Source organism: Anolis sagrei, chromosome 1 (assembly GCF_037176765.1).
Source record: "Anolis sagrei isolate rAnoSag1 chromosome 1, rAnoSag1.mat, whole genome shotgun sequence".
Taxonomy (NCBI): Eukaryota; Metazoa; Chordata; class Lepidosauria; order Squamata; family Dactyloidae; genus Anolis; species Anolis sagrei.
This window is the reverse complement of record NC_090021.1, coordinates 220,088,973-220,100,937: the sequence shown is the minus strand read 5'-3', so window position 1 is coordinate 220,100,937 and position 11,965 is coordinate 220,088,973. Positions and strand designations below refer to the sequence as shown.

Genomic DNA, 11,965 nt, shown 5'->3' with positions numbered 1-11,965 from the left:
CAGTTCAAAGCAGAAAATGTGGGATTTTGTTCAGCTGTGTGGATGGGGCCATAGCTGAGCTAGTTTTAGTGTTCTATATTATGGAAAAATCCCCATGCACGCGTGAGGATTCAAACCATTGTTATCACTGTTTTTTCCCCCTCTTTATTTTTGAATAACATTATTATTATTATTCTTAAAAAAACTTACTTAAAATGCATGTATTAAGACTGTAGGCCTAACCAATGAGGAAATCCCTTACTTCTGAGCAAATGGGGCACAGGAATTCAGCTTGCCTTTCAAACCTTGTGACAGTTGTGCATTTAAAAACCCACAAAGTAAACCAAGGTCTTGCTGCTCTCAATAATAATGGCCTAAATCTACTTGCTAACTAAATCTACTTCCAAACTAAACCAAGTTGCATTAGTATCCTATACATTTCTCAGTTGTCAGCTCACTTTCTATAAACCTCACTGTATCCTTTCCGACATGCCAACTTTAAAGCTCTGTTTAAGAGACACCCCAACACTTCTTTTTGATGCTTAACCTCCAACATTTAACATGTCCCCCACCCATTTGAATCCTTATTTTTCATAGCCTCCTGGGTGGTCAAAGTGTGCCCCTCCAGTTGACTTGCCTGAACTGGCAAAGCTAATGTTGAAGAGTGCAAATTGCAGTCCAAGAATATCTGAAGGGTTACACTTTGCACAGCCCTACTTCAAAGCCTTTGGAGCAGGTACATGTATTTACGGTATTTCTAGTCGGGATTAATAATATAGGTGGTGTTTCAGGATCAGTATCATTGTTACTATGTGTCTCAATTCTGACTTAAGGAGAATGTATCACAAACTTTTCTTTTGTCAAGATTTATTGAGAAGTGACCATTCAATGCGTTTCCACGCCTGGATGGGGATTTGAATTCTGGTTTCTTGAATTGCTAGTCTGACATTACACTGGCACTTGATTTGGATTAAAATCCATAGTAGATAAACTGTCCCATCAACCTGAAAGCCACCGCCTGCTGCTGATGGAAAGTAAAATACAGTGGACCCTTGGCATCCGCTGAGCTTTAGTGCCAGGATCCCCTGTGGATACCAAAATCCGTGAATTCACATATCCCATTTTATGCAAAGGTGTAGTAAAATGGTGTCCATTGTACAAAATGGCAAAATCAAGGCTTGGGTCTGGATTTTTACAAAATATTTTCAAGCCGTAGATGATTGAATCCATGGTAATGGAAGTCCAATGGTAATTGCAAGTAAGCTAGTTTGGTGCAAGTGTGGAGCAGTGGTTTAAGTGTTAAGACTAAGACTCCAGGAGATCATGGCTTGAATCCCCACGTGTGCATGGAAACCTAGCAGTTGCCCTTGAATAAGTCACACACTGTCTGCTTCAAAGCAAGGCAAAAGTAAACCCTCTCTGAACAAATCTTGCCCAGACAACTCTATGATAAAGTCCTTTGAGGGTCACAATAAAAGTAGGAAAGTAATCGAATGCACACAACAACAATAAGAAGTTAGTTTGATATTCGGTATTCCATGCAGCTTTGAAAACATCATAAAAGTTCAGAAGATAAGGTAACATTGTTTTGGAATGGTATTACCACATGGTGTCACATGAGAGATGATTTGTGAAGATGTTTTAAATATAGAGAAACTTTCAAAACATTTCATAACCATTTGTGTTCTGTGATCCCTTCTCCATTCCACTTGGATAAATGCAGAAATAAATAGTCACTAATAGATTGGGAAACATAACTAAAACCTCTTCCAAAGCTCACTCCTTTGTACATTGCTGTTGTGTTCGGCTGTATCCCCCAATTTCAAAAGGCAGTGCCAGACAATTTGAAAAGCACAAAAAAGGGGAGAAAGGCTGACCTCAGACATATTTAATATAATAGGTTTATACTATTTGGTAGTATTTTATATTTATTTGTGTGAACGTGTGGGTATCGTAGTCCCTAGTATTCCATCGGCACCTTCTCAATCTATGTTTCCATCTTTCTGATTGGTTGCTTTAGCAAACTGTTTATTAATGGACACAAAGGGACAAAAGAGACTGAGAGGCTGGCCTATTTGAAATTCTTATTCTATCCTCTGTTTCCTCTTGCTTTTAGTAACATAGTAGTGTATGAGGCACTGAGAATCTACTCCAGCCTGACTCGAGGATTCTGGGTAAAATCGGTCACCTTGATCAACCCGTCTGGTCCAATGCTGTGGAGAGAACATAAACATTATCATTATTATCAATTATTTATTTACAATATTTATATTCCGCCCTTCTCACCCTGCAGGGGATTCAGGGCGGATTATAATGCACATATACGTGGCAAATGTTCAATGCCATTTAGACATGCAACATATATAAACAAATGCAGAGGCAATTTAACATTCCAGCTTTTTCTGGCTTCATGAGGGAACGCTTGGTACTGGCCACAGGGGGAGCTGTCCATTTGTGACACCGGGTCCTTTGATGGAATACTTTCTCATTCTTCTGCACACTGCCGGAAGGTTTTATGGCGTCATAAATTAGTTACTGTATATACTCGAGTATAAGCCAACCCGAATATAAGCCGAGGCACCTAATTTTACCACAGTAAACTGGGAAATTGTATTGACTCGAGTATAAGCCGAGGATGGGAAATGCAGCAGCTACTGGTAAATTTCAAAATAAAAATAGATACCAATAAAATAATATTAATGTAGGCATCAGTAGGTTAAATGTTTTTGAATATTTACATAAAACTGTAATTCAAGATAAGACTGTCTAACTCTGATTAAACCATTATTCTAACCTTCTTCAATGTAAATATGCTTACATGTCCTCCAATAATAATAGAGTAAAATAATAATAATAATAATAATAATAGAGTAAAATAATGGAATGTAATAATAACAGTAATAATAGAGTAAAATAATAAATGTAATAATAAAAATACTGTAAAATAATAAATGTAACAATAACAATAATAAATAGAGTAAAATAATAAATGTAATAATAACAACAATAATACAATAAATGTAACAACAACAACAACAAAGTAAAATAATAAATAACATTGACTCGAGTATAACCCGGGGGAGACTTTTTCAGCCTAAAAAAAGGACTGAAAAACTAGGCTTATACTCCAGTATATACAATAAAGTAGCCTCTCTGCATAAAGCGGTACCCTAAATTTCCTACTTGACAGATGCAACTGTCTTTCTGGCTGCATAGGTCAATAGCAAGCTAGACTATTAATGGTCAGGAGCTTACTCTGACCCAGGCTGGCTTCAAACTCATGACCTCTCAGTCAGTAGTGATTTAATGCAGCTGGCTACTAACTAGCTGCACCACAGCCCAGTCCACATTATTAACTATAATATTTATATCCCACTTCCCACTCTTAGCAAGACCCAAAGCAGCTAATATAGATGTTTGCTCCATCAGCAAGCTGTTTTTATGTGAAACATATTTCCTAAACTCCTCTTTCTCTGAAATGCAATGATTGCAATGTCTTCTATCTTTTCAAAAGCCAGTCTTGGTTCATTCGAAAACCCCAAATACATACATACAGTCATTTTTAAACAACTGCTATGGGTATGAAAAATAATGTAATTATTTGCAGATTCCACCATAAGTGTATTTACCGTAAGTAAATGCCACAAGATGGCAGTCACCATATATATTTTGAACTGTTTTCATACATGACATTTTTCAGAGCCAAAAGGGATTTTTAAAAAAAACGAATGGTTTATTTTTAATACCTAAGAAGGGAATTCATGGCATCAGTGCCTGCTAAAGTGGCTTTAACTATAAATGAGACCAGGAGAGAAGTTATGAGCTTCAACCAAGTGTTACTAAAAAAATGGATTAATTTTTTTAAAGATAGGAAAATGCTTCAGCATGTGCTCAATTCTTTTTTAAAAAATGGAACAGGATTTCCAGGGAGGAAATTAGCATGGGAAGTATTTTATGTTCTCCATTTTGACCCCATCAACATTATAGGAAACTGCATAAATACACACAATAGGATTTTCCCAGCCCCAAAAGGCAAACTGCATAATGGTACTCTGCTAAATTTGTGAATCTTCTAAGTAAACTGATCATAGGACTTAGCTACAGATGTTGCCATCTGTTTTCAAAAGCTACCCTATATCACCACAGTACAGCTATTGCAGAGGTTGTGCTAGCAGTGATTTGCTTTAACAGTGTCTTAGCTCAGGACTACTTACATCTCTTGCTCAATGTAATTCAGCATTCGGCTGACATGGGATGCTGAGATCTCTCCATCGACTTCAGCAATGTAAGTGTAGAGAAACTGGAAAGTACTGAAAGGAATGCGAGCTGGTCCACTGTCATTCTCATTGGATAAAACCTCACATATTATCTTCAGAGTTTTCGCAATAGTCTGTTTAAAAAAGCAGAATGCTATTAGGTATTATTAACATATTGGCATATTTTTTTTCTAGATTTTTTCTAGAAGTATTAAGGCATAGCTGTGATGTTGATAATAGACTGACAAAGCTGGAAGAGACCATGGGGGCTATTCAGTTCAACTCCATTCTGTCATGCAGGAAAGCACAATCAAAGCACTCTTTACAGATGGCCATACAGCCTCTGCTTAACAACCTACAAAGAAGGAGATTCCATGACACCCTGAGGTTGCATCTTCGGCCCCTTTTAGCTGAGTAAAAGCCCACATTATATGCTTTGAACTAGGTTCTATGGCAGATAATTCAGTTCAAAGCAGATATTGTGGGATTTTCTGCTTTCTTTTTCTGGGTTATATGGCTGTGTGGAAGGGCCCTACCACTGTCAAGTTAATCCAACCATTCAAATGTGTTTAAGGACATTTTAATTTCTGTTGGGCTATTATGGTCAATAACATGCTCTCTCACACACACATTTTATGCACAGCATCTAAGAAAAATGTTGGCACCAGATTACACATATGAAGCCCCTGAACGGAAGTGATTTCCTAGTAGCTGCTCCATACTGAAAGAATGTTATTCAACTTCTAGCTTTGTTTCCTCTACACAAACACTACAAATTGATTTTGGCCTATTCCAATAACTAGGCCATTTTAAAATCCCTAAGAATCAGAGAATGTGATTTCTGATAGGAAAAAATAAGAATGTCATGCAAATTCTGCCATTTGTTTAATTAGTGAAACACGATGAAGCATATTTAACCGGAAGGAGAAACAGGTATTAATTAGTGCCATCTGCTTTTTCTGGTTTTGCTCACCTGAAGTCAAGATCTGCTGTGAAATCAAAATGATCTTCAGGGCAGCTAACTGCATTGTTATGAATATAAGATTATGGCTTGAAGAGAGGAAAGCTACCTTGAAGGTACAGATGATTTTTAAAAATATAAAATGCCAGATTCATAAAAGATTGAGAGAAACGCAAGAAATTGAAAATATTATGATAATTTGTTTTGAGAAATATTGTATTAATACAAACAGTGTACTGGTAACTAGAATTTTCAGAGCTCAAGTAAGTTATTTTTTGGCCTACAACCAGAGGTTTCCATCCAGCAATCCCAAGTTACCTTCAGGAAAAGCCCTACATTGGATTAACTGGAACTCTATAAAGGTGTATTAACATGACAAACATAGATTGGATGGACATTTTTATTATATGTGAAAACTACAGTAGATATATGCCTAGTCATTGTTTTACTGTTTTATTGTTTTACTGTTTTATTGTTGCTTGATGTTTTATTATTTGCTTATGAGTTTTGACTGTGTATTGTATGTTGTTGTTGTTGGCGGCCTTGGCCTTTGTAAGCCGCATCGAGTCCTTCGGGAGATTTTGCGGGGTATAAATAAAGTTTATAAATATAATTAAATAAATAGTGCTGACATTTAGGAAGCAGACTGAGGCCCCTTCTACACTGCCATCTAAAATCCAGATTATCTGCTTTGAACTGGATATGGCAGTGTAGACTTATATAATCCAGTTCAAAGCAGATAATGAGGATTATCTGCCTTGGTAATCTGGATTATATGGCGGTGTAAAAGGGCCCTCTATCAACCAAAATGCAGAGAGGGGAGGTGATGTGCTAACCCTGCTTCTTTGTCTCCACTTCTGTCTCTACATTGAGAGTGACAAGTCTAAACGGGCAGCAGGGGCCCCTGAGGCCCCTTCTACACTGCAATATAATATCCACATTATCTGCTTTGAACTGGATTATATGAATCTACACTGGTTTTGCAATGAATATTTCATTGAGCCTCAACCAATTCAACATAGTTTGTGGCAGCCATGAAAACGAAGTTTCTGGTGTATAACTACTTTCAAAGTAAATACCACACAATTAAATAGGAATAACACTTTCAAACCAGGAACACACACAAAATTGCCTTCAGAACATGGCCATATAGCCCGGAAAAACCTACAACAACCCAGGAACAGATTTTTCCTAAATTATGTTGCATAGTGTAATTAATATCTTAAAGTACATTTCAGAGTTTTTCTTGTAATTTTTCTTTAACCTAGTGAACAATCCTATAAGTTAGTCTTCCTGAGTTATTTCTCTCCCTCCCTCCTTTCCCCCTATGTGTACATGCATGCGTCTGTATACATGTCCTAATAATAATAATAATGTTTGTTTATTACTCATCTCTCCCTTTTTGCTTGAGGCGGGGCACGACATATACAAGCAAAGAAAGACAAAGTGTGGTCCTGTGCCTGTCTGCTGTTGCAAGCACGCATGTGCATGTGCATGTGCACACACACAAAGCCTCTCCAAGCCATCTTTTTCTAGCAAATAAAAAGGACAATGCACCCAGCAGCGGTGATTCACCTTGTTAAAAAGTTGTACTTTTTCACTGTATAGTAACAAAAAGCCCACACTTCTTTTACAACATCAACATTGACTTCTGGCCAGTTCAAATTTGATTTTTCCCCCTCATTTTGGCACTAGATTTTTCTCCTTGAGATTTCAAGTTATACAAACATCATACATTTAAAGGAATACTTGAAATTCAAAAGACAAACTTACAACTCCAAGAGAGCTGCAGGCCAGAGCTAAAAACTTGAGCCATTCAATTTCTTCAGTAAAACGCCCAACGTTCATTACACTGTCAAACAAATCTGTTGGGAGATTGAGCACCTTCCACATCTGGGCCAATTCATCCACATGGACAATCAGCCTCCCACTCACCTGAAAAACAAAACAAAACCATCGATGATAAGTGAAGAAATTATTGACTTTTTAAAAATTTACTTTAAAAAAAACCGATAGATCAGGTAATTTACTGATAATCTTTGTCACTAATTTTATTCTTAACTTTACTGTTTCCAAGACAAACAGCATTTTGCTGACTCTATGACAGAGATGGGAAATGTGTGGCCTTTTAGATATTGTTGGGCTGCACTATCATCCATTACCAATAGCTACACTGCCAAGTAGAATTTCAGCCTGACAACATAATAATTTATTACAGTGAAAACATTCTGTTGCTTTACTTTGCTTTTGGATTATTTATTAGACAACTTGAGTGCTATCTTTCAATTGAAAGTGGGCTAAAATGTAGCAGGTAAATAGAAATAAACTCAGAGAGCCATACTGTTCCCACTATTTTTATTAGGTATATCTGAAGGTTATAGTCATGAACTATCATTAAGTTGACTTGTTCTGTTGTTCTGTGCTTGTTAAAAAGAAAGAAAGGTGTTTTTTTATGTTCCATGTATTTTGTTTATTTTTTTTCTTGCTTACCCAACACAACCCAAATATTAAATTCAAAGATAATAATTACATTGGGCTGGGCATAAACTTTAAAAGACAGTATGCCCTTGGTTCCACTGGGATTTTGTTCCAGGAGCCCCTGTGGCAAAATCATGGCTTGCTTTCTGAATTTTTAAACATATTTATTTTTATGTCACATTTCCTTGTTCCACTCCAGCACAACCCCAGAATATAGAGGGTTTTTTTAAAAAAAAGAGTTTAGTAAGTTCTCCACTCCTCAAACCTACAAACCCTATTGTCATGCAGCCTCCATGAAGCTGAAATGCTCTAACAGTGGATGCTCATAGTAGAGCAGAAAGAAGAAAGAAAAACCTTACTTGAGAGAGCAGAAGTAGAGAGTTTAGTAAACATGTTATTAGGGGAACTATGTGAACCCTATTCTTCCTTGTCCATTCCCAGCTGCTTCTATGCATGTAGGGTGAGTTTATGGAATTGACTTACTCGTCTATCCATGGAAACTTTCTGTGTGATTTTAAATCCTGGAATCCTATAATAATTGGATCTATACAAATATCACGATGATTTTACTTTAGCAAACATTATCCCTGGGGTTTGGAGTTTAGGGAGGGGCTTATAGAGTCCTCAGTCAGGTATCTCTGCTCAAAGACAAATCCCAGGATCCTATAGGATACAACCATGGCAATTAAGGTGGGATCATAGTGCTGTAATTGTATAATATGTAAGGAATCTTGGTTTTCCAATGTTCTGCTTGCTGAACAAAGAGCTTCCATAGATACAAAAGCCTTTTATCTTCAAAAAGTCATCTTCTGTGTGCATTATATTATTTGATACAGGAGCAGAAGACTGAAATCTTTTTTCAGTTCACCAAACAAGGGTGATAAAACATCAAACATTTGGCCATCCCCTGGGCAACGTCCTCCAGTCAGCTAATTCTCTCACACTGAAGCAACTTGCAGTTTCTCAAGTTGCTCCTGACATGGAAAAATTTTTTCCCTCTATATGCATCTGATCGTGTAAATAAAGTAGCAAGCATAACACTAAAGGCAGTTACAAAACCATGCCCAGAAACTGTATGAAGTAGTCAGTTATATATGCATTTCAAACACCAAAACCTCTCAAGTACTTGCCCTAAAATGGAAAGGAGATGTTTCTTACTCTCTGGTGCAAGACCTTCAAGAGCTCCGGAGTAAGCTCTGCCCAGTTTGATAAAGGCACTCTATCTGCTCGCTCCCTTACAGGGGGAACTTCTCCACGGGCCATGGCACTGAAATATCTGGACAGAAAGACAGAACAAATGCTCACATTTCACAAAGTTGCTCGCTTTATATGGAGGTATGATTCAAAGGCATAGCTGTGTAACTCTGGAATACATTATCAGTATGCAAAGAGATCTTGTAGCACCTTAGAGACAAAGAGAAAAATGTTGAGGCCTTAAGTTTTCTTAGAGTTAAATCTACTTTCTCAGATGCATGAAGTGATCACAAAGGCTCTCCCGGCCAGTTTATCACATCCCACTACATTCCAATTACCATCATTCATATGGTTATCTACTCCCTTTGGCTTTCATCAACATCTTCCCTCCTGTTTTCTTCCCCCAATAGCCACCTGTCATCTCACCACCGTGGCCACACATCATGTGTTTCTATGGATATTCACACACACAGTCTTCCTATAAAGGCCTGCATCTTGATTATAAGACGTCATAAGTAAAAGACTAGATAGAGATAAAATCCAATGGCATGAGTACCACAGAAGATGGGATGGAAGCCCAGTAAATAAACACCTTATATTTCTTTTGGGGGAAATGCTTGTTTTCTTGCATTTATTCTTATCTAATGACTAAATTGGTCTTGACATAAGATTTTTAAACTGTTATTATTGTTTTTCAACAATGGCCTCATGGGAGTGGGTGTAGGAGGGGGTGTGCAAGGTTTGGATTGGAGATGTCACACTGTGGAATAGAAGATCTAATCATTCCTGGCATCTCTTTTTTCCTGATCATTGCTCCTTATCCCCAAGGTGCTTTTTATCGACCTTTGAAAGGTTTTTTGAATGATTTGTTCTAAAACTCAAATGCAACATTTCAAAATACAGAGGCCAGCATCTCACACACTCATTGCTCAGAAGTGGTCTCCTTGTGTTAATGGATGTTGGTGTGAGCTATATTATATTCAAGAGCCAGGTCATTGTACCTCAGAACTTGTTGCCTCTGCTCAGTGTGTGTGTGTTTTGGGGAAGATTAAGGGGCCTTTACAAAGATGTGGAATTTGCAACTTGAAAGGGTCTGTTTCCTATTAGAGTATGTATTCTGAATATCAGCCTGGAGTACAAATGACCTGCTATTTGGAGCTGTTGTGTTTGTTGTTGTTTCAGCCACAAACTATCAGACCTTGGCACTCTTAAACTGTGTTTTACTCCATATAAATTTATCTACAACTGGCATAGGGCAATTATAATTGGACTTTGAACCTATCATGGGATTTTCTCAGCAAGATTTGTTCAGAAGGGGTTTGTGTTTCCTTTTCTCTGAATCTAAGAAAGTATGATTAGCGCAAGGTCACCCAATGGGTTTTCATAGCCCAGTGGGGATTTGAATTCTGGTTCTAAAGTTGTAGCCCAGTGCTCAAACCACTAGACTGCACTGTAAATGTACTACTGTTTATTTTTAGGTAATATATTGTCTTTTCTGGGAAAAAGGAAACAAAGCAGCACCAAAAGGGAAGGGAAATAAAACAACAAAGATTCCAGAAAATTTACACACAAAGCTAAGGAAATGGCATACTAGAAAATCAAGGAACCAAATTTTGTACTGTTGTGCAACATCATGTATGCCTTCTGAACTCTACCAACTCAAACCTAGGATGCTGCAAAGAAGGCAGAGAGATGTTGTAGCCTTGATTAACATATTTCTGTCAACCCTAGACTGGCTGCCCAATGATGATGCTGGGGCTGCAGTCCAGGAATAGCGAGAGAGCACCAGTTGATTATCCCTGCTATGAAGCAAACCTTGTCACTGATCACTATCCCAATCTTGCCATGTTCATACCTCCTTACTATTGTTGCTGTGGGTAAGGAAAGGGAGAAGTAAGTCATGCTTTTAGCCATGGTCTTAGTTCAGGATATGGAAATGGTACTTTCTGGATTACAATATCCAGAATTGCCCAAACAGAATAGCTAGTGGCTAACTAGAGGATTCTGGGAATTATAGTCCAATGCTTTGCTTCAGTTTATGCATCCAGTCCAAAGTGTGAATGGAGCTCAGCATGCATAAAACAGCAGATGCATTTGTACCCAGAAGTCACAGGAATTAATCAACACCCCAGGTATTCTTGGCTGCGACTCCTATCAGCTTTTCCTATCTGTCTTATGATGATAATGATAATGATGATAATGTCTGCATTTTGAAGCAGCAGAACAAAATAAAAACTACAGTACCAAGTACTACATATGTAGAATTCTTCAAGTAAATCTATGTTTGAATCCTCTCCAAGCAAACATAATTTAAGTCCTTCAGAAGAAAATATGAAACTTACTCGGAAGACCATAGTATTAAATCTGGAGGCTGAGTCCGAATAGCAGCTTTGGTAAACTGCTTGAGCAAATCTGGAAGCTCCGGTGGAATGCATACTTGCTTGTCTGTCTGTGGCATGTTACTTTCTGTGCCTGTTCCAAAGCAAAAAACCAAACTTATCTGTTAAGTATATAAAAAGTACTGTATCTTACAATTACTTTATGGCATGAGGAAGGAACGCCTGTGAAAACTGCTTTGAACTATTAACTTTGTTTTTTGGAGTTAAGATTACTGTCCCAATGGGTAGTAACGAGGTGGCAGATTCACAGTGAGGTTTAGTCCAAACTTCAAGGGAGATATCTAAGAACGTAAATCTAGGGGAAGGGTTGACTAATTGACATAGCATTCTTGAAGCATAGATCAAGACTGTGAACAGATTCACCATTTCAATGATATGGAAGCTATATCCAACACTGGCATGAAGCAAACAAGAAAAGTGTTGTCCTGCTCCAATTCCATGTACTCAGGCCTATAGAAGCTGGCACGTGAATCATATTTCAGCATTGGCAACAGGACAGGGCACACCATACTTTAAGGCACCATACCCTAGCACAGCATTGGTTTCTAGGATCTAATTTCACAACTAGAGGCAGATAGCTTAGGGTGCAGAGCCGTTTATGCATGGCCTCTATGAGTGATAAATGGAACCACTGAACTATACAAGTAGAAATCTCCACCTGATTTTCTACAGATTATTGATTCTGCCTAGTTTGGACT

General features: G+C 37.8%; 1 protein-coding gene across 1 annotated transcript; it reads right to left on the bottom strand.

Annotated features, from left to right (window-relative positions):
- Positions 1-1,928: 1,928 nt before the first annotated feature.
- LOC132761930 (ropporin-1) lies at positions 1,929-11,334 on the bottom strand. Its single transcript, XM_060754976.1, has 5 exons — positions 11,211-11,334; positions 8,833-8,950; positions 6,970-7,131; positions 4,194-4,369; positions 1,929-2,192 (listed from the first exon to the last, which is right to left on the bottom strand). Exons 1-5 carry the CDS (start codon positions 11,324-11,326, stop codon positions 2,126-2,128), a joined length of 639 nt encoding a protein of 212 aa, XP_060610959.1. The 5' UTR covers positions 11,327-11,334; the 3' UTR covers positions 1,929-2,125.
- Positions 11,335-11,965: the final 631 nt, after the last annotated feature.

Excerpts from the sequence above, each read along its gene's own strand:
- LOC132761930 (XM_060754976.1), bottom strand. The coding sequence starts at position 11,326 with ATGCCACAGACAGACAAGCAAGTATGCATTCCACCGGAGCTTCCAGAT. Across the intron at positions 8,951-11,210 it reads TTAATACTATGGTCTTCCGA|ATATTTCAGTGCCATGGCCC; the intron begins GTAAGTTTCATA and ends CTTTCTGTCCAG. Across the intron at positions 7,132-8,832 it reads TGAAGGTCTTGCACCAGAGA|GTGAGTGGGAGGCTGATTGT; the intron begins GTAAGAAACATC and ends TTTGTTTTTCAG.